General features: G+C 41.4%; 1 protein-coding gene across 2 annotated transcripts in view; it reads right to left on the bottom strand.

Annotated features, from left to right (window-relative positions):
• Positions 1–22,174, bottom strand: part of crocc (ciliary rootlet coiled-coil, rootletin) — a 25,296-nt gene extending 3,122 nt beyond the window's left edge. Inside the window, exons 1-35 of one of the 2 annotated variants that reach the window (XM_077573278.1) lie at positions 22,008–22,174; positions 19,986–20,112; positions 19,757–19,902; positions 18,092–18,283; positions 17,924–18,007; positions 17,602–17,693; positions 17,361–17,526; positions 17,189–17,295; positions 16,860–17,087; positions 16,671–16,761; positions 15,608–15,694; positions 15,320–15,523; positions 14,882–15,081; positions 14,410–14,592; positions 13,609–13,753; positions 13,380–13,526; positions 13,072–13,302; positions 12,052–12,245; positions 11,850–11,977; positions 11,480–11,649; positions 11,183–11,362; positions 10,384–10,518; positions 10,124–10,267; positions 9,610–9,848; positions 9,377–9,536; positions 8,880–9,047; positions 8,197–8,620; positions 7,250–7,413; positions 6,522–6,642; positions 6,280–6,443; positions 4,559–4,774; positions 4,226–4,450; positions 4,004–4,153; positions 2,486–2,686; positions 1,287–1,418 (exon numbers count right to left, since the gene is read on the bottom strand). In XM_077573278.1, the coding sequence (XP_077429404.1) occupies positions 1,287–1,418; positions 2,486–2,686; positions 4,004–4,153; positions 4,226–4,450; positions 4,559–4,774; positions 6,280–6,443; positions 6,522–6,642; positions 7,250–7,413; positions 8,197–8,620; positions 8,880–9,047; positions 9,377–9,536; positions 9,610–9,848; positions 10,124–10,267; positions 10,384–10,518; positions 11,183–11,362; positions 11,480–11,649; positions 11,850–11,977; positions 12,052–12,245; positions 13,072–13,302; positions 13,380–13,526; positions 13,609–13,753; positions 14,410–14,592; positions 14,882–15,081; positions 15,320–15,523; positions 15,608–15,694; positions 16,671–16,761; positions 16,860–17,087; positions 17,189–17,295; positions 17,361–17,526; positions 17,602–17,693; positions 17,924–18,007; positions 18,092–18,283; positions 19,757–19,891 (5,607 nt within the window). In that variant the 5' untranslated portion in view covers positions 19,892–19,902; positions 19,986–20,112; positions 22,008–22,174. Of the gene's footprint in view, positions 1–1,286; positions 1,419–2,485; positions 2,687–4,003; positions 4,154–4,225; positions 4,451–4,558; positions 4,775–6,279; positions 6,444–6,521; positions 6,643–7,249; positions 7,414–8,196; positions 8,621–8,879; positions 9,048–9,376; positions 9,537–9,609; positions 9,849–10,123; positions 10,268–10,383; positions 10,519–11,182; positions 11,363–11,479; positions 11,650–11,849; positions 11,978–12,051; positions 12,246–13,071; positions 13,303–13,379; positions 13,527–13,608; positions 13,754–14,409; positions 14,593–14,881; positions 15,082–15,319; positions 15,524–15,607; positions 15,695–16,670; positions 16,762–16,859; positions 17,088–17,188; positions 17,296–17,360; positions 17,527–17,601; positions 17,694–17,923; positions 18,008–18,091; positions 18,284–19,756; positions 19,903–19,985; positions 20,113–20,325; positions 20,541–22,007 lie in introns of those variants that run through there. The other variant, XM_077573277.1, reaches the window with a different exon arrangement.

Here is a 22,174-nt window from a genome sequence, read left to right as displayed (position 1 = left end):
CTAGCCATTGTGAATTACAAACAACAGCTATCAGGCAGATGAATTTTCTTTTTCTTTTCCTTATTTTTTAAGAACAGATGGGGCCGGTTATTTGTAGATGTGAAGTCCCCAATTTTTTTTTTTATAAATTACTATTAAAAATGAATTCATTCATGTTTACAGTTTATTTTAAAATTAAATAATTATTTAATAAAATAAAACTTTTTAATGGAACATTTACTTACAGTACATCTTTTACTTACATTAATTTAATAATAATTATTTTGCGAGCTAGACAAATAGATAAATAGATCAATACATCCATATTTTAGGGATTTTTTAAATTAATGTGACAAATATTATTCTTACTAAAAGATTCTTCATGTAAATCAGGGGTGTCAAACTCCTTTTTGTCATGGGCCACGTCATAGTTATAGTCGACCTCAGAGGTCCTTTATGAATGTGAAAATCATTTAAATGCATAATAATCTTGATATATTATTACATTAACATAATTGGCCCTGCATTTGATCCATTCCATACCTTGTGCACCCCTGGTACATATAATGTATGAATACAAAAAATAATAAATTCTAAATAAAATAAATAAAAAATAAAGTTAATTAGCCACATTAGGCACACCTGCCAACAGTCATGTTTATTTTATTTTTATAAGAGTATGAAAACCTAGAAAACAAATTATTGTATATTTAGAACAGACATAAAATGTGATTAGTCATTAGTCATTACTATTGAAGTTGTGCGATTAATTACAAAAAAAATGTAATCGCCTGACGCCTCAAATTTTTTTTTGTTTAATTACTTAATTATTTAAACTCAAGATTACTCACATTTTTTATATCTGTTCTAAATGTACAATACATTCTTTTTCTAGTTTTTCATACTCTTTTTAACAAAAGTGGAAAAAAATAATAGAAATAGTTCAAATCAATTTTTGACGTCTATAGCCGTCAATGGCAGTGAATGAGTTAATCACACGCATGAACGTATAAAGTACCAAAGAAGTTCTCCATCAGATTATTTCATATTTATATTTATAGAACTGTCCCAAAAAAGAACCAGAACCACAATTCATGACAATTCATGTCATTTGGCGCATACTATTACCACAAATGTGTTAGCGACATTTGCCTGGACAAAGTTGACTGACACCCAACAAGTGTGGTTTACTCAAGCACTTCTGCTCTACAAAAATGTCATTGTCTGCCATTTATATTGCTTTTTTTTTTTTGCTTAGGAGAAAGTGTTCCAAAACGTATGACGAATGTCACCAATGTGTTTGTTACCTGCAGCATGAGAATCTGCTGCTGGGCTTCCTGCAGCTCCTGCTCCGCCGTGTTCAGGGAGCGATCCAAGCGGTTTCTCTCGGCCGAAAGACGCATGCTGCCCTCTTCGCTCTTCAGCTTCTGACGCTCGACCTGAGGAGAGATTCATTTCATTTCTAATATTTGGACATTTGAATATACAGTTGTGCTCTTGAGTTTATATACCCCTAGAATATGTCATCTTATGAGCATAGTACAAAAAGTAGCCGGAAAGAGTTAAAAGTTACTGTTGCTCTGATGCTTTGTAAGCATCCTTTCGTTGCGTCACGGCTGTTATTTTGGCACGTCAAGTTGCTTTATGTCAGTGGTTCTCAAACTTAAACAAATAGGGATCAGCGTTGTAGAATTTTAAAAGTGTATATGAGTCAGTTAAAAGCTTTGATTTGAGTTTTGAACTGATATCAGATTTTTTAAATTTTTTTTGTTATGACAGGAAAAAGTCTTCTTTTTTTTTTTTTTTTAGAAAAAGGTGTTTTATTTTTTTATGAAGACGTTTTTCAATTATATCTCTTTCTCAAAACATTTATGAATTTGTGTGCATAACATTTTGACTTTTTTTTCCCCAAAATAGGCACATTTTTAGTATTTTTTTTTAGGCCAATTCTGATATTTGGCAGAATAACATTACGATAATGATTAATCAGCTGATTAATTAAAAAAATCTCTCTATATTTTTTTTAATTAAGTAACATATTTTTTGGTAACTTTAAAAAAAAAAAAAAATGAAATTAATGCAGAACAATTGACTGTTTACAATACTTAGCGCTTTAGTATTTATTTAACTTTATTAAAGCTGATAAAAATCAGCCAATTTTTTGGGGGGAAGGTCATTATGTTTGTCTTATGTCGTTATGTGTTAATGTATATAAAAAAAAGAATCAATCAGGCCCTACAAGTTATTTTTAATTGGTGTGAGCATTATATAACAAACTTTAAGAACGTACAAAGTGTCTATGAATCCCAAATACATTTTTATTTTTTCATCTTTGTTTTAAATCGTTTTTAGATTCCTGATACTGTATTTTATCAATTTAAAGCACATTAATTGTTTCTTGCTGTATTTTTGTTTAATGAATTATGTCATGGTGTATTATTCTTAAAGCACTATAATACAATTGTATTGCATTGTATTAAATGACTTGTCAGGAGACGATCGATACCTTATCAAGCGTATTCCTCAGGGCATTTTTATCCTTCTCCAGCCTCACAGCTTGCCTCTCCGCATCCTTCTTCTCCGTTTCCAGCATGGCCACAGCCCTTTGGAGAGCGCGCAGACGCTCCTCCACCGTGGCCCTCTCCAATTGAGCCGCCTGTGCGCCGCGCTGGGCCTCAGAAAGGCTTGCCGAACGCTGGCGCAAAGCCTGCCGCACAATGAAAGACAACACAAGACTGGTAGACAACATCTGAGACGCTACTATGCTGTGGTTGAAATATGGGGGTCACAAGTGGTCTTTATAGTAGAGTATAGTTGAGATGCTGTTAATTCACTCCCAGCCATTTTCACTGAAGCAACCCCCTTTGCTCCCTGTTTTACTGGATTTTGACTGATTTTGCAAGGCCCTCAGAATATTGTGTTCTATTGCTATAAAAACATGGGACCTACCAAAGGAAAGATTAGAGTCTCTTCTTTCATCAGGAAAAAAAAGTATCTGTATCTGTTTCCATTTTGCAGTAATTAGCATTAGAATATAGCTAAGTTTCCTCATTATTGTGTGCTCAAAACACTGGGGAAAAGAGGTTGTTGCAACATGGCCCTGGTTGATCTCTTATGCTCTGCTGCCACCTGCTGGCCGTTTTTTGTAATAATTACCATTGCTTGAAGCGACCTCTTCAGGTTAGACGGATTTTTTTTTTTTAAATAAACGTATAAATATGTTTTTGGGACCATGGTAAGATTTAAAATACAACGTGTTTATACATTTTTGGGAGCAAATTAGTTAAATACAGCAAAAATTCTCCTAGTGGTGTGAAGTCTGTGCAGCCTCAATTTATGGATGAGGGACAACATTTAGATTATCATAGATTTGATTGTGTTTGTGATTTGCCATTCAAATTAGAAAAAAGTAGTGATTCCCAACCCCTGTGCTGTGAAAGATCATTAGGAAATTATCCAATTAGATATATAGATATTAAGGGTGTCAGGCGATTAAATTTTTAAATCGTAATTAATCGCTTGACTTCAATAGTTAACGCACGATTAATAGCAAATTTTATATCTGTTCTAAATGTACAATAAAATGTGTTTTTCTGCTGTAAAAAAACGGGTGTGATATGGATTCGTGTTGAGGTAATTTTTCTGCCACTAGATGGCATAATTGCATTTGTAAGACAGTGACAGCTTAGTGCATTTTTCTTTTCATATTAAGTGCTATCTAATCTTTCACATGAAGTAACTTGTGAAATTCTGCACATTTTTAAAATTGTAAAATACAACTTGACCCCAGTCTCCACAATTATATGCATTATTATTCAACCTTTTACTGCTACATTTTGTCATGGACGTGTCTGCTGGGTTGTGACTGGAATTCCCCCAGTACAGGCTTTCCAAGTAAAGGGCGGTCATTAATCGCACGTTTAAAAAATGAGTGGCGTTAAAGGAACTTTAAATTGACGCACTAATTTTGACACCCCTAATAAATATAATTATTATTGATGTCGTTAGTGAACATGATCTCCACCTCCTGGCTCTTGGTGAACTCAACCTCCAGTTCCTCTCGTTGGAGCTCGCACTGGTGCAGCTCACTCTGCAGGCTGTGCATGCGCTCGTTAAGGGTAGCCATGTTCCGCCTGGCTTCGTTTAACGACGACCGGGATTCATCGATTCGCTCCTGAAGAACACCGAGTTACATTAAATGATCATGATAGCACATCCACAGCCTTTTGTTGTGCACTGCACCCACCTGGAGGTGTTGTTTCTCCTGCTCGGTCATACTCAAAGCCTTCTGCAGGGCAGTCAGGCGACTCTGAGCGCTGCCGAGAGCGGCCGCCAACTCCTGCAGACTCTGGTTGAGGGAGGCGTTCTTCTCTCGCAGCAGGGCTTCGTTTTCCTCGGCTTTCAACAGAGATTGACTCAGTCGCTCCACTTCCGTCTGAAGCAGGGACACTCGGCCTTCTCCGTCTGCTACCTGTACTCACAAAATACAGCTTGAGTCAGCGCTTTATCACGTTTGTTAATTGATGAAAACTAATAAAGTGGAAAAAAATCATGTTATTTATAGAACCAACGATTTGACCTGTTTGAGCAAAGCGTCATGACGATCGAGGGAGGCCTGACTCTCGGCCTCCCGGTCTCCGAGGCTCAGTCTGAGTCTCTGCAGCTCCCCCTCCAGACTCCGCCGTCCCACTTCGACCCGGGTGGCCCGCGCTTCCGACGCCTCTAGCGCCTCTCGCAGGCGCTTCCTCTCGGCCTCCAGACGCATCTCTGCCGCTCGCTGCTTATCCAGTTGCTCCTGTAGAGGCGGAAGGTGAACAGACGTACACAGAAAAATGCAGTTAGGTTGTTAACAAAAACTTTTGGAGGCATGGAAACGTCAGCTTTAAATGTTTCTGCATACATGCCAGTACTGCGGAACCTCTGCAGTTCTCGACTAGAAATGGTGACTCGATTTACAAGTTGTTTTGTGCTAGCTGTTTAGAGCCAAAAAGATGAGAATTGTTTATGGCCCTAGTTGTATACTGGAAGTTAAGGGAATACAGTAGACCAAGTCATCACATGGAATATTTTTCAGTGGTTAATTTCTTTTTACACTTGTATGAGTGTAAAGTCTGGTCAGGCAGTCGTGGGAAAAATAATGCAGATTATTTTTGATTAATATTGAAATCATGATTAATGAACACAATTGCCCAGTGATTTCAAAACCAAAACTCAACTTTAAATACTGTATACAGTAAATTAGAAGTACAACCAGGTAATACATTTGTGACAAGTAAAATAATAATAATATATTAAAATAATAATAAATAAATAAACCATTAAAAAAAGTGCTTTTCCTGCGTAAACCTTGGCCTCTTAGGGGCAGTGTGGTGCAGTACATTCATGAAGATACACACTTACATTATGATAAATAAATAAAAACGTTGAAAAAAAGTCACAAATTCAACTTTAGTAATATCACAAATTTTTACAGATTAGGAAAAAGATATGCCTCATAGTATTGTTGTATGTACAAAGTTTTTTGTGAATATTCATAGATTAGAAGGTAAAACCCTCTTGTAACATCTAATGCTAATTTTCTCTAACTACCTAATAGGGTTTTCCATTGACTGCTAGCAATGAGCTTTCCAAAACAAAGTATGTTTTATTTAAATACACAATACAAGTAGAGTACAGGTAAATGTTTTTGTTGCGTTTGCAGTAAACTCTAACTGGAGTGTCAATAAACAAACCAAAAGTACGCTCAGGGAGGGCAGAATACAATACATGCTAGCTTGCTACACGCATGCTAGCTTGCTACACGCAACAAAGGGGCATTCGGGGTGCTTTTACAATGCAGGAACTTGCATACACACACCGCGCCATTCAGCACTATAATAGTTTTTGCTTGATTATCATCAAAAGCAAAAATCTAAATAATTTCTTGATTAATTGCCCAGCCCTAGTATAAAGATTGCTAATCTTAAAATAATGCCTGTACAGTAAACATATGATGGGGACAGATTGACTTATTATTATTATTTATTTATATTATTTATATTTCCATTATTTCCTATGGGTAAAAATGTTTTCCAAAATAAGTCGACCTTGCTGGTTCCAATAGGTGAAGTTAGCATCCCTCAGAAAAAAAACATTCATACATAATATTTTGTCTATTTTTTTGGCATCACAAACCGACATAAGGAAAGCATCGCATGAGACGGCACAAAAGGTGAAAGCCCATCTGTTGTTATTCTATTTTCTTCCTCAGAGTGTCATGTGGCGTTCATCAGTTGCCACAAATATAGTGCAGGAGTGTACCTGTGTGTGTTTCTTCTCCGCCTCACAGGCCTGAAGCACACGCTCCAGCTCCTTCACCCTGTCAGCGAGCGTTCTCCTCTCTCTGTCGCTTCTCCTCACCGCCTCTTCCTGCTGATGAAGCTGAAGCTGAGCGTGCGTCAGACGCTCGTCCAGGCCTCGCTTGCCTGCGCACACGCCGAGGGAACATTTATTTGCGTGCTTGTGAGATGGAAAAGCAGTAGACATGATAAGCAGACGCACACCTTCTTGGTAGTCTTGTAAGTTATTTTGCAGCTGAGCGAGACGACTCTGACCCAAGTCCCGATCGGCTCTCAGCTCGTCCACTTCCCTCTGAATGGCCACCAACTGACACACAGCGTCGTCCTTCAAAATAAAACATGTTTTTCAACAATGTGAGCACTGGCATATTTTGTTGCTATCACAGTGGCAGTAGTCGCAGTTCGCCATATGTGAATTCACATATTTGCAGCATTTTCTTACATTAAAAAAAAAAAATCCTTCCTTCCTTCCTCCCTCCCTCCCTCACCCTCTGTTATTAAGGTCACTATTTTCTATTTTTGTGCTCAAGCCAAAGCAATTAAAATATTTCTTTGGCGGCATATTGAAGACAAACAATGATGTTGAAGTGAGTTGACAACCTGCTGCCATTTTGTGGCATCCATAAACAGTTCAAATCCACTACCTGAACTCAATACCACTCCTTCATTTCCTGTCTTTCATGATTGGACAAATTGATTAATCCAGGTGTGTCTGGTCATTGTCGTCGTGGTTACTGAGGTCAGGCACACCTGGATTAATCAGTTTGTCCAATCATTAAAGACAGGAAACGAAGCAGTGGTACTGAGTTCAGAAAGTAGTCAATTTGTGCAAAGAGCCCATTCTTTGTGCACTTTTGCTTCTCATGTCAGGGCTTCATCTCTGTCTTCCACTAACAGCAAGGAAAGGGAAACATGATAAATCTTTCCTTTACCCGCTCTCTGTGTGCTTCACGGAGTTCCAGGAGGAAGTCCTTCAGTCCACTTCGTAGCGTGTCAGGGTCTAGCTCTGGCTGGGGGAGTGGGAGAGGTGTGACCCCCCTCTCAGGAGAAACAGCTCCTGAGCCCAGAGTATTGTCAGGGGTGCTTGTGTGAAATTCTGTAAGAATTCAAATAGATGAAAATGATACGGGGTCATCTGATGCTGAAAATGTTCATTTAAGACTAACATTATTTACAAAAAATAGATGGTTAGCTGCAATTAAAACCTATAAACTCAAACAACAATAACTCGCATCTTAATGTACAGTGGCACTAACAGACAACAAACCGGCAAAAAAGTAATCTAAAAAACTGTCAAATTCAATGGACAAAATTAAGTTAGTAAGGTTTAGGAAAATAAAAGCTAATTATCTAGACACATTTATTCTGGATCTAAATGAACCAAAATGTAATCAGGCAAAGTATAACCTAATTTGATTATATTTGTTCAGGTATAAGCATCTAAGCCTGTTTAAAGGATTGTGTCTTCAGCAGACCAGTCAAGGATTGGCAAATTGGCGCTTTCTGGATCAGATTCAGATTTAATATGGTTCATTGTGTCTTTGAATGCACTGGTCCATTTAAATAAATACTGATAGCTAGAGCTATCTAGAGAGTTAGCTATCTATCTATCTATCTAGAGTTAGCTAGCTAGCTAGCGAGCTAGATAGATAGATAGATGTACTGCTTGAGAATGAGGATTTAATGTGGTGACCTCATCATGTCTCACATTAGTTTATCTTAATTAAGTTAGCAAAAACATGCTGTGTAGTGAAATGCTAAGCAGATTTTTTTAAATTCATTATCGTGAAAAATATAAAATAAAGAAATAGTTGAATACCGTACCACCAAACAAATCCCACAGTGAAATACAAGTGAGAAAAAAAACAGTAATTTCTACCTTTAGGGGGCGAGAGAGAGGAGCGTAGCGGTGAGATGCTGTGATGGCGTGACATGGGGCTGGGTGACGCAGAGCTGCCCCCGGGGCTCCTCCCTCTGACCCCTCTTCCTCCTGCGCCAATGCCCAGCGTTCTGGTCAGCGCCGACTGGAGGCCGCTCAGACGAAACTCCAGGTCCCTCCTGGAGGCCTCGGCCCGCGTTAGCTCCGCCTCAGTGGCGGCAAGTCGGCCCTGGGCTTCGCTCAGCTGCAAGCTGTACACGCCAGCCGAGTCCTGGGCCGTTTGTGTACGGAGTGTCAGGTTTTTGGCTTCGTCTTGCAGTTTTTTCTCGCAGCCTCGGGCCTCCTGAAGTTGAGCGGTCAATTCTCTTTCGCACAGCCGCCAGCCAGACTCAGACTCTGCCAGCCGCTTCTGAAACAGGTTGAGCTGAGAAAAACAAAGTGGCAAATGAAGCTGTTTTACTCTCAGTGTAAGGATTATGCTGATGTTGTTTATTTAGAGGCAAGGCAGGGCACTTATTTTAAAAAATTGGAAATATTTCACAACACACCATACAGTACTGTATATGAAAATAATGATGATCTCATCTCAGTTTACGTTTGACATGTATGTTTGATCCACTTGAAAAGGAGCTAGCATATCTCAAGGCTATACTCCAGAGGGAAAATAATTTACATATCCTCACCTCTCTCTTTAGGGAGTCTTGAACAGTTTCAGCTTCAGTTAACTTGTGCTTGAGGGTAAAAACCTCCTTCCCTTTCTCTTCCTCACGCTGCTCCTCCAAGGACAAGCGGGTCTGCAGCTCCGCTACCTCCCTGCCTTTCTGATCCTTCTCTCCATCCAGGACCTTCAGCTGGAACCCACAAACAAAGTGCTTATCTTACCTTTGACAGGGGATAATATTGTCATATACAAGCTGGGTGGTTTACTATCTTCTTTGTGTTTAACTTCCTGTCTACAGTTGATGGATTACACTAGATATTTTTGGGGAATCATTTTAGTGAGACATAACAAGGCCTTGAAAGTCACATACCCATTCAACAAATACTCAAAATTTGGTCATAGCACAATTTTTTTGGAGTTAACTGTTTTTTGAATGGATGTTAACACGCAATTTGATATGACTGTGTGAATGACAATAACTATACAGTATGAATCCTGAATCACGAAGGTCCGTCTCACCTGCCTGCGCAGCTCCTGAAGCTCTCGTCGCGCCTCCAGGCGTGACCTTTCAACTTCCCTAAGACAGCTGCGCAGCTCCGTCACCTCCTTCTGAGAAGATGAAAAATTCTCCTGCAGCACGACCAGTCGTTGCTCCTTCTCCTCACACTGTCGCTTGACACTGATCGACACACACGCACGCTGATGAGAATATCCTAAACGGTATCTCCATTTCTGTCACCGAGAGCGCTCACCTGATTCTCTCCGTCTCGACCCCTCGTAGGGTTTCCCTCAGCTGGCAGTTGGACAGGCTGAGGGTGTCTCTCTCCTTGGAGACGTCGTTCAGGCTGCGGCGCAGCTCTGTTCCTTCCCTTCGGTATTTTTCCGCCTCGTCCTGCGCTTGGTTGAGACGACGCTCTGCCTCCAGCGTGTCTCGCCTGAGCTTATCTCGACTTTCCTCGCTGGCAGCCAGAGAAAATCTGCACTTTTCGAGCTGGACAGGGAAAGCGCCGGTTAAAATTGAGCAGGCAGAATGAACAACAATACTGCATGTGCTGGCATTTTCTCACGGACTTTGAAAGAAATGTAGTAATGTACTAGCCAGGTTGGAAAAGATTACTTTCTTTTTTTTTTCTTTTTTTCTGGAAAAGATTACTTTCTAACAAAACAGTTTTGAATGAGATGCCTTTAAGTACTCTTTAAGAACTTACATTATTTTATGTAAAAGGTTTTTTTTGTATTTACACAGCTGCAGAATCATGTACAGACCTCTTTGACAGCACCATCAGCACGTGACTGAAAGTCGCTAAGTGTCTCTCGCAGACTTTGAAGATCCCTTCCGTGAAAAGCAGATGCATCCTCGAGCTGAGACCGAACCTCCTGCAACTCACTGGTTAGAGCAAAGAATTTGGCCTGCAACAAAGTTTTTTTTGTAAATATTTCAAATAAAACATCAATAGGGGTAAAAAAAATATATATACAGTATATAATTGTATGTTTATCATTGTGGTTGTACTTCTTTGTTTCACCTGTTCCTGCTCTTTGTAAAGAGCCACTGCTCGGGCCTTGCGCTCAGCCTCGAGGGCCAAGGCTGATAATTCGGCCTGTAGACTCGACACTTTGTCACACAGCGCCGCTTTCTCAGCCTCCTTCAGTGACAGAGCCTGGAAAGATGAAAATACAATGGTGCCTTGACTTAAGGGAAAAGGTCGCCCCAAAATTTTTTTTTTTAATTGACAATAATATGTTCTGTTGCCTGCCCCACTAGTCTAAATACAGTATTCTGGTTTAGATTGCGTCAGTGGAATATTAGTTAAGCAGCAAAATCCAGCAGTTTTTATTCTATATCCGGAGGCGGCCATTTTGCCACTTGCTGTCCAGTGAAAATGACATCATAGTTGCTCAGATCTCAGGTAACAACCAAACACAGCTCAGCTTCAGAAAACAGGTGAGCTGTGATTGGTCACTGCCTGAGCCCTGAGCAACTGTGATGTCATCTTCAGTCGACAACAAGTGGCAAAATGGCCGCCCCTGAGACGGATAAAAACGGCTGGATTTTGCTGAACAACTCATATTCCACAAATGTAATATCAATCAGAATGTCATGTTTAGACTAGTGAGGTCAAATAAAACATATTATTGTCAAGAAATGTTTAAGATTGACTCCCCTTAATGACTACGCTCATAACTCCAAACACTAATCTTTCCCCATTGCAAAATCCATTCATTCGTCCATGTTCCACCCCAAAAACGACAACAAAATATGTATGTCTTTTAAATAATAAAAAATGGCACTCAAAAGTATTGTATATGACCAGGTGTGCTAACCTGCTGTTTCTCTGTTTCCGCCTGAAGCAGACTCTGATCTCGATCATGCAGGAGAGTTCTCAGATCATTTTGCAGCTCCTCCTTCTCCCTCTGTGCTTTGTGACGCTCTTCCTCCAGTTCTTGCCTCAGCTTCTTCAGCGTGCCGTCATGGGCCATCGTAAGGCTCTGCCGCAGGGCTTCCTACGGATGGGACCAGCCACAGTCACAAATATGATGATGATGATGCGCTCTAATGCAGTAATACTGATTTGTGACATTATTTATTATCATCTGGAACCAGGCGGCTAGTGACCTCACCTTCTCTGCGACAAGTTTCTCCACCTCCTCCTGATGTTCGCAGGTGGCCTTGCACAAAGCTTGCTGGGCCTCCAGATGAGCTGCATTCAGCGTCTGCGTCAGAACGTGTTTCTCCCTTTCAGCTTGGGCCAGAGTGTTTTCTGACTCGGAACGAACACGGCGCAGCTCAGCTGGAAATCATAAAAAAATAATAATAATCAGGGAAGGTGAAATCTATCCCTGCTTAGGTATAGGATATGCAATTTAGTCCCTACGATTTGAGGTAAAAAAATAATAAAATAAAAAAATCTAAATCTTAGCACGTGCAATCTGTTAAAGCGAATATGCGATTTAGAAGCCGCCATTTGGCTCTTCCCTCCCCATCGTTCACCTGTTGCCGTGTCAGTGCGCACTCGAAGGTTTTGGTTGTCTGCTTCGAGCTGCTCCTTGCGAGACTCCACCTGAGCAAGCTGATGCTGCACCTCAAACAAGGTGGTCTCTAGAGACTCACGGTCCGACCTGCATGTATTAACGCGCACGTTACAATTATGATGTGATAGGGTGAAAAGGATTTCCTGACTGTAAACGCGTGCCTGTAAGTGGACAGCTCTTCCGACAACGCGCTGTTTTCTCTCTCGGATGCCGTCAGCTGGACTAGAAGAGCTGCTTTGTCTCTGGCCAGTTCTGCCCGACTGCGCCCGGCCTCCTCTAAGGCCACCTCGTTGCGCTGGCCCTCCCCTCTGGCGAGGCTTAATTCAGACCCCAGGGAGGTCACCTCATTACAGAGCTGACAAGGAGTAGTGTTCATTTCATTAACAAAAACTAAACAAAAATATTTTCGTCAACAGGCATTTTTCAACAGATGAAAACTAGACTGGACTAGACGAAAACCCTCATTAATAAACAATAACTGGGACTAAATCAGTATGTATTTTCATCAATGAATGAAGATGAGACAAAAATGTACTTCACTTAATAAAAACTGGAGTAAAATCCATGGACATTTTAGTTCATGAACAAATACGAGACAAAAATGATATGATTTTGTGAAATCCTGTCTCTGCACCGCCTTTCAAATCAGATAGCGAGTGCAATATGCACAAATACATGGGACAGACGGGAGGTGGATTCACGGTGAAAGGTAAAAAAAAAAAAGGTATATGGCTATAACATTCCATCATTAATGGTGTTAATCCAACCACTAACTAATGCTGGCTAATTTACTAACTCGTAGCATGGAGCCATAGTAGCCACTTATTTATATACTGTAATTGTGTGTCAATTTGTTTTTCATCAAAAAGATGAGAGAACATTTTATGTGAAATAGTATTAGATCTGAATGTTCAACATTATCTGCTGACAAAAAAAATATTCTGCTGACTAAAACTAGACTAAAACGCTCACAGTTTTTGTAGACCACAACTAGACAAATAAAATGATGTTTTCTTGGACTAAAATGAAGACTAATATGCTAGATCTATAGTCAACTAAAAATTGACTTAATTGAAACTGGACTAAAACTGAGACTAGATTTTAAAATGTCTGATAAAATTAACACTAACAAGGAGGAAAGAACAGATGATGTCATCTTGATAATATGACAGCACCCGTACCTGCGTGACTTTCTCCTGCAGCTTCAGTCTCTCAGCCCTGAGAATCTGAAGCTCCGCCTCCATCCCCACACGGGTCAGCTCCGTATCCTGCAGGGACTGGCGCAGAGTGATGCGGGCGGAGTCCAGCTCCATTCGGTCCTGCTCCAACCGGACCAACTCATCTCTGATGGTCAGCTTCTCCTGCTCGGCCTCACGTTTCTGAGTGTGTAGTAGGGCTTTCTCGTCCTCCAGCTAATCACAGAGTTCATCGTCAACACTCCGGAGAGGTTATGAGATAATGTCATCGACGCAAATAAATTGTGATCTACCTGGAGAATGTAGGTGTTAAGGTCTGTTTTATCTTGAGATAGCGCCTCATTCATGTTGGCCATTTTGGCCAATGAATCCCTGAGTGCTGCATCCTCAGACTGGAGCTTATTGATCAGTAAAGAGAGTTCTGAATTGCTGCTCTCAGCCTGAAAAAAAAAAAAAAAAAAAAGGCTCAGAAATAGGGTTGCTAAATAATACAAATTAAGTCCACTCGTTTAGAGAACGTACCCGAGTGAGTGCTTCAGAAAGTTGGGCTCGCTCCTTCTCAAGCAACTGGCTTGCAACCTCCGCCTGCTGGTGAGTCTCCCTCACTGCAGAAAGCTCGCCACGCTGGGCAGACGCTCGGCTTTCGCTCTGGTCCCACTGCTTCTGACTAAAATAAATTGGAATACATATAAAGTGGAAATCAACCTTAAACATTTCTTGACAATAATATGTTACATGTGACCTTACTAGTCTAAACATGACATTCTGGTTAATATGACATTTTTGGAATATGAGTTATGAAGCAGAACCCAGCCATTTTTATCCATCTCAGGGGGCAGCCATTTTGCCACATGCTGTCGACTGAAGATAACATCAATTTTGCTCAGGGCTCAGGCAACAACCAATCACAGCTCGCCTGTTTTCTGAAGCTGAGCTGTGATTGGTTGTTACTTGAGCCCTGATCGACATTGATGTTATTTTCAGTCAACAGTAACACTATTAACCAGAATACCATATTTAGCCTAGTGGGGCTGCATAGAACATATTATTGGTGCTGACTTCCCCTTTAAATTGTGAAAAAATGCATAATATCTCCCTTAATCTCATCCAAACTTGCATAGTCACCTGACATGATTCTCACTTGATCAGTCAATTAATTCCATTTATTCACAATATACCCGCTCATCAATTCTCATTATCTATTAGGCAACTTACAAGAAGCTCAGTAAGCTAGCACAATCATGAGAGCCGAACAGGATCAAATCAAAATCTCCTGAATGACTTCCAGTCAGCAAATGCCTCACTTTCAATTAGCCTACTTACATCCTCTGAACTTCAGCCTTGGCCCGGTCCCTCTCCTGGAAGGCAGCGTCCTTCTCCTCCCTCTGGTGGTCTTTCTCACGCTGCGTGGACGTCAGAAGCAGCTGCAGCTTCTCGCAGTCCATCTGCAGAGTCTGATTGCTGCTCTGAGCTGCTTTCATGCTCTTCTCCAAGCTCACTTTCTCACTGCATCAGTAATGATACATTGAAATAGATTTAGGGAAAATTTTGATATTTGTTTGGGAAAAAAAAAATAAAAAAAATAATAATATAAATATAAATATAAATATAAATATAAATATAAATATAAATATAAATATAAATATAAATAAAATAAAATATATAGAAATAGAAATAATGATGCACAGTATTGGTGGTTGGGAAAGTGAGGGAAAGGTTCGATGTGACATGGGTAACAGAATGTGAACTCCGACTTAACATAGCCTAGAAACAAGTTAATCACAAATGTGTGAACCTGGCCAGCGTGTCTCTCTCCTGCCTCAGGCGGTCCTTTTCTCGCTGCGTGGTCTCTTTGTCCCGCTGGGCAGCGTCACGCTCTCTCTGCAGCGTTTGATGTCGTTGATCCGAATCCCTTCTGGCTGAATCAGCCTCAGCTAGCTGCTTTCTTAATTGCTGTATGGAGGACTGGGCAGACAGCAAACGCCCTCGGGCATCCTGTCGGCAAAACAGAGATGTTGTAATGCAAACAAGAGGTTTGGATTTTTTTAACCAAATTGGGTGATTTTCCTCACATATTGTATGTATTCATAGCATACACGTGTATGTCAATGAATAAGAAATACAGTAAATCCGCATTTATCGCAAGGATATGTCACAGGCTTGCAGCTCTTCTTTTGAATCTCATAAAATGATGCAAGTGTACCTAATGTAGTGGCCAGTGAGCGTATGTCACCTGCAGCTGGAGTGTCTTGTGCGTGACTGCCGAGCGTAGCGCCGACAGGGTTGCCTCCGGGAAAGCAGAGAGCGTTGTCAGCCTTGAGGGGGAGGATGACCTGCGAGGAGGAGCGGCAGGGGGGGCGCTGTGGATAAAGGCCAGCAGGGGGGCGACAGAGTTGTCCTGATCTGCCTCTGATGAGTCTGCGTCTGTCAACACCGTCTAAAAAAAAATAAAAAATCAATAGCATGATGACCCTCCATCCTAATGGTGTGACGACATGGCCATTAAATGTGGTCGATTCACCTGAGCGATGTCACGCAGAGTGTCCAACAGCGTCTCAGTGTGAGCTCTCATCAGCTGCATGTCGCTTCCGTCGTTGCTGCTCTGCTCCTGCAGGCAAAATAATCAACAGAATACCATAATCAGAATAGAAAAAGACCCTGCATGCTAGAAATATGACAATGCTCAGTTCTGATTTTCAAAGACTTATTCGTTTAAAAATATGTCCGTTATGGATTGTAGTTTGCAGTTTTAAGGAATTGCACGGCAACATACTAGTGAGATTATAAAGTTTTGAACTTTGCTGTAATAGAAATCGCGGACCAATCAATCAGGTTCAAACACTACACGATGGATGGATGATAAATGGATATACGGATGGATGGATAGATATACGGATGAACGATAGATATACGGACGGACGGGCAGATGGATGGATAGATGATGGCTGGCTGGCTGGCTGGATGATGGATGGATGGATATACTGATGAGCAATGGCTAGAAGGATATACGGATGGACGGACAGACGGATGGATGGATGGATGATAGCTAGGTGGATGAATATAGGGATGGATGGATGGATGGATGGATGAGCGATTGATAGATGGATATACAGACGGACAGGCAGATGGATGGATGATTACTGGCTGGTTGGATGATTGATGGATGGATATATGGATGAGCAATGGATGGATGGATGATGGATATACAGATGGACGGGCAGATGGATGGATGATGGCTGGCTGGATGAATATAGGGATGGATGGATGGATATACAGATGAACGATGGATAGATGGATATACAGACGAACGGACGGGCAGATGGATGGATGATGGCTGGCTGAATGAATATAGGGATGGATGATTTACGGATGGATGGATATACAGATGATGGATGGATGGGCGATTGATAGATGTATATACGGACAGACGGACGGATGGATGGATGAGGGCTGCCTGGATGGATGGATATATACGGATGAATGGATTGATATAAGGATGAATGGATAGCTATAAGGATGGATGGACGATGGACAGACAGATGACAGATAGATGGCAATAGTGTCCTGATTGATTGTCCACTCACCTCAAGCCTCCTGGACAGAAGGACCAGTTCTCTCTCTTTCTCCTCAATTTTGCCCTTCAGTCTTTCCCCCTCGCGCACTGAGTCCGACAACCTGTTGATTGGGTCACATAAGAACATAATTGGTCATGTAATCATCTAAATGAGCAAAAGGCTCTTCACTTTTGGTGGCGCTGGAGAGCAGCCTCTAACCTGAGGTTGAGCTCGCTTCTCTCTGCGTCCGTCCTGGCCTGAAGATTCATCATCTCAGACACTCGTTCCCTCAGTTGCTGCTCCAGTTGGGCCCTGAGATCCTTCTCGCGCTCCAGGGCCAACGCGGCTCCTCCCTCTCTGGTGTTCAGTGTGGCAGACAGACCCGTGCAGGACACCTGAGCAGAGTGCGATGCCTGAGCCAGCTCGTTACGCATGTCTGACAAGTCTCTGTGGGGTGGAGAGCGGGACGGAGGTGGGGCATGGGGGATAAAATGTTGTCAATCATCAATCAATCAATATGTCAGTCACCTATCCATCCGTCCACATACCTTTCAGTAGCATTCTTCAGTTCACAGATGTGCCTACGGAACCCGACCACTTGGCGCCACAGAGTCAGCAGGCGGCTGTGCTCGCTGTTAAAGTAACTATGGAAAGACTAACAGAATCACAAAAGTTTATTTTTGCAAAAGCAAACACGCTTGGTAAGCATCCTTGCGGCACCTCTTCCTCTCTCCTCCAGTCGGACTCCTTTTGTTCAAGCTCTTCTCGGGCTTTCGTCCAGTCGGCAGTGAGTCTGCGGATATCCTGGCTCAGAGCTTCATTGGCCAAACTGGCCTGCTCCAGCTGCTCCCTCAGCATGGCATTCACCGCAGACAGGCTGCTGCTCCTGAAAATAGAACATATTGATAATGGGTTGAAAATGCAAAGAACCTCTTAGGTGAGTTTTTCAATCAACACCAACCGCTGCTGTTCTTCTTCCAGTCGGATTAAAGCATCCTCCAGGTTGCTGCTCGATTCATCTGGACAGCGACCATTTGACGTTTCACTGGCGTCCTAATTGGAAAACATTATTTTACTTGGCTCAATATCAATTTGGTAAAAATGTTTGCTTTTAAAAAAAAAAATGAGGAAGAAAACCCTGACTGCAGCATTGTTTCAAATTGAAACCCATTTAATTAAATTTAACCAGAACATGCAGTTCCGCAGATAGTCATAATTCAAATAGCAACAAAAACAACAAATAACAGTGAAATAGAATTGCGAAATCATAAAGAGCTGCTTACACTCAGCCTAGGTTTTTCAAACTCTGCCGACTTCTGTTGAAGCATCTGCTCCAGATCTCCGCACCTCTTTTTGTATTGAAGCACCTGAAGCCACAGCACATTAATCAGCAGCGCCTTCATAACTAACTACATCACATCTTAACTCAAGTGAAGTTGGATAATACAAACCTTAGCCTGCAACTTCTGCACCAGCTGCGCTTGCCTCTGCTGCCCCTCCTGGTACGCAGTGAGTTTTCTCTTGTAGGCCGCCTGCTCTTCATCCAGACGCCTGCGAAGATCCACGTTCTGCTGGGCCAGGCTGCGAGACTCCGGGGAGTCGTGGTCGCTGTCGCCTGAATCGAAACGGAGCGTCTGCTCTAGCTGTATGAAGTGAGGATGAAATAAGAAATATATTCATTTATATTAGGCACCGCTGTCCAATCTAATAACATCCTATACACAAGCTATTTCAATTAAGGGGGAGGGGGGGGGATCCTAAATTAGATCTATACTGTGGATACACACTTTACAGACTTTTATCATGATGATTCATGAATGTGAACATGGGTTTTCCGCACCAAAATTTTGCGGGTTCTTTTTTACATCTGTACAAAAAAGTTGGTCTGCAAATTGACCTAAAATAGAATGTAGTCTCATATTGATCACAAGGTTGAACTGAGAGAAATTGTGAAAATTGTGGCGCACTGTATTTGTGTTTGCTTGGCCAATTAAACTTCATTAAAGGCAAGCGATAGTTTCTTCAATCAGCAGCGGACGCTTTGCTAATAAAGTGGCAGAATAAGATAAAGAATGTGAAGCTAAAAAGAGGTCATAAAAAAATACTAATAATTGTAGTTTGTGCCCCTTTCCTTATAGCTAAATGAGGCAACCAAAATAATAGACCCCCAATATTGTGATTGTGCTTTAATATGCAAATTTTTCCCAAGGTCATCTTCCCATGTATTTTTTTTTAACAAACTCAAGCAAAAAAAATAAGCATATCAGATTTATCATGCAAAAATGTTTTGGTCTAAAAGGTTAGGCTTACGTTAGGCAAGTGAACCATGAACTAATATGAAAGACAGTTTATCCACATCGATTAGAGTTGTTAAATTACTAAAGAATTGTCTTTTAAGCATTCGCTACAACTTCACAAAATAAAATAAAAAATTGTGTGGCGTAAACATAAATCCATAGGTCATGAATCAGATTACAATAATAATGCAAACTGATCTGTAGCTTTATCACTTGAACTTTTCAAACATGTGGACGGCACACAAACATATCTAGACACTATGTAAATAAAGTAAAATAAAATAGAAAATAAATAAAGCTTAAACTGGCTGAAAATAACGTTTTTTTTTCATACTACAGCCTTTGAGATTTGAAAATTGCATTCTACATCGCAATGTTGATGTGAATTTGATTATTTAACTACACACACAATAAAAAATCATATTGTTAAATATTTCACTTAGTCATCATTTTAGATTAATCTCATTTGATTTTACAAGTAGAAGCTAACGTTGTGGCCTGTGCGTGCATATCTCAACAGCGTTTGTTGGAATGCCCCCTTTGGTGATGTTTAACTCCAAACTGGCTGTGGCCCGCCCACCAAGAGACCCTCATCGAAACGACTTGAAGCCCCTGTTTATAGTCGCCCCTGGCAACAGATGCCATAGCAACAGTGCACTTCAGTTCATTCCAGGCACCATTACCTGGGAGACCACTAAATCTCAGACAAAGAAAGAGCCCGGGAAAAAAAAAAAAACACTGAACAATGACCTGCAGAGAATGTTATTTTCACATATGGCACTTTTGGAGTCACGCATGAACATCCTGCGGGCGCCTTACCCTCTCGCTGATCGCACTGTACTTGATGGCCAGCTCGTCGCGGTCCGCTCTGCTGTGTGCCAGCAGGTCCTCCAGCTTGGCCAGCTCTCCCTGGAGGACCCGGTTCTCCTCCTGGAGGGACATGACTGACGACATGGCCCCTGTAGCTACGACCACAGAACAAGAGCGTTAAAAGCAACTCAAATACGCTCAATATATTGAATATTTAGTTTGGATCGAGACTACTCACAGTTCTCGTTGAGGTTCTTTGTGACAATCTCGCGAACTCTTGCCGGTAGACATGTAGGGGGGGCATCCGGCGAGGGGCCCCGGACAGTCAGCTTCTTCTCCTCGGATAAAACGCTCTCCTCCAGCCTCTGATGAGCAACGTGGACATTTGGATGTGAAACTGTGATCTGTACAGCTGACACTCCGAGAACATTGTGTAATGTAGCTCAGGGCAACGCAAAGGCAACACAGAAAAGTGATGATGACAGTGGAATATGTATTTAGGCTGCAATGAAACGACAAATGTAATAAGATACACATCTGAAGCCATGTTTGTCAGTTAATGTTCAGGTGGTGCTCACCTGTATTACTGACTCCAGTTTGTTGGGGTCGCTGCCCTTGTTTTCCGATACACCCGTCGCAGCAGACATGTTAAACCCCCGACAAGAATTAACTCCAATAAATGTAAGGAAAAAAATAGATTTGAATCCTGTGCTTAAGCCGAGGCAATAGTGTCGGAGGCAGACGCGTAGTACGCGTCCTGCTTGCCTCTTCCACACAGATTGAGGGCAGCAGGATTAGCCGGTTTAAAGACACACAGCCCTCCACCTCCACCCTCGCACTTCCCCTCTACTCCCACGCACCGACGAGCCCACAGACCCACTACAAAGGATTTTGTATGGAAATAACTTCATGTTAGGGTTAGCAGACGGTCCTTTAGTGGAATAAGCTTTTGTTTTTAATACAGTATGTTGTTTTTTTAATTCCCTTTATTATGATTTTGTTTCTGCTAAATAACCCATTGTTTTAAATTTGTTAACACAAAACTTAATGTATTGAAGTATTTTTTTAAGATGTAATTTTTATAAATTGGCTAAAAATTTATAGTAGTTTCTTACACTACGCATACTCTGTGTACAATTATTCATCAATATAATTTCCCTCAAGGTACAGTATAAATTAAGTATCTAATGGTGGAATACTTGTGTCAATAACTTGCCAGTAATTTTCTGTTAAAGGAACTTGACTGTAAAAGAGTGAGAATCTCTGCACCACTTTGTTAGGATTGTCATAGTGACCAACAGAGGATCTTTGTGTCAATACCAGACACCCCGATACTGAGACCCCCGCCTGGCCGGAAGACTTGCATTCATTTGACTTTCCCTGATTGCGAGGACACTTACATTCCCGTTATTAAATTTACCATCACAACTCATGCACCCTGAATTCTAAGGTTAAATAGGCCAACCTCAGTCTGACCCCACAAGGCGAAGGTTCCAAACTAAGACAACTCTTATTGTTCAGAGAACAAAGTGTCTTAAGAAAACAGAGTAACGCCGCAGCAGTCCCACACAGAATTTGCAATGAAAATAGGAAAGGCTCCAAAACACAACCCTGTGGGACACTGTTGAGATGATTCAAGCATCTGTGGTCTCCATCATTACAAAAGATAGAGGTAGCAAAAAAATAATGGATTTTGAAAACATTGTAATTTTAATTAATCCAGCCACTGATTGTGTTATGCACAGTTCCAGTAAAAATGTGTGTGGTAAAGGATGGATATGATGTGTATTTAACGAAGTGTCCCCGTTGTGATCGTGTGACGTCATTGTGACCAGACCAATCACTTTTACTTCTTCAGGCGTCAAGAACAGTGTTTGCTCTCCTATTTGCAGAAGTTTAACGTTCCACTTGTTGATCTTCCATCGCATTAATCTTAAATTGACTAAAGTTGCACTTCACATGAAAGTTTCCATTCATCATCACTTTGCATTGGACGTGCACTTCCCAAAAACATGGCAAAAAGGAGAACAAGATTGTGGGTTGCTATTTCTTCAATACCATCATTAGGTTCAGCGTATCCAGTAAGTGCAAAAGCTTGTTCAATTTTAAGCCACGTAGTATCCACCCAACTTCTTTAACTTGTTCTCTATGGATGCTAGCGACGCGCGGTTCCATTCACGACACTGACAGCTAACAAAAGCAGCGTGGAAGCGCGCTCGATAATGCGCATGTGCACTTCGCAGACATCACCGTCGCTCACCTCTTGAGGCAATTCAAACGTTGTTAACCTTCAGAATTTCTTGGGAGTGGACCGCAGCAAATCACATCCAGTCGGTGAACGTAACATCCGCGGCGGAATTGCAGCCACTCACTGCCGCAATCGTCTGCTTCCGAAATGACTCCCACGCTTCGTTTTCCGGGGAGGGA

This window comes from Vanacampus margaritifer, chromosome 8 (genome assembly GCF_051991255.1).
Source record: "Vanacampus margaritifer isolate UIUO_Vmar chromosome 8, RoL_Vmar_1.0, whole genome shotgun sequence".
Lineage (NCBI taxonomy): Eukaryota > Metazoa > Chordata > Actinopteri > Syngnathiformes > Syngnathidae > Vanacampus > Vanacampus margaritifer.
This window is presented reverse-complemented; position numbering and strand designations above follow the sequence as displayed.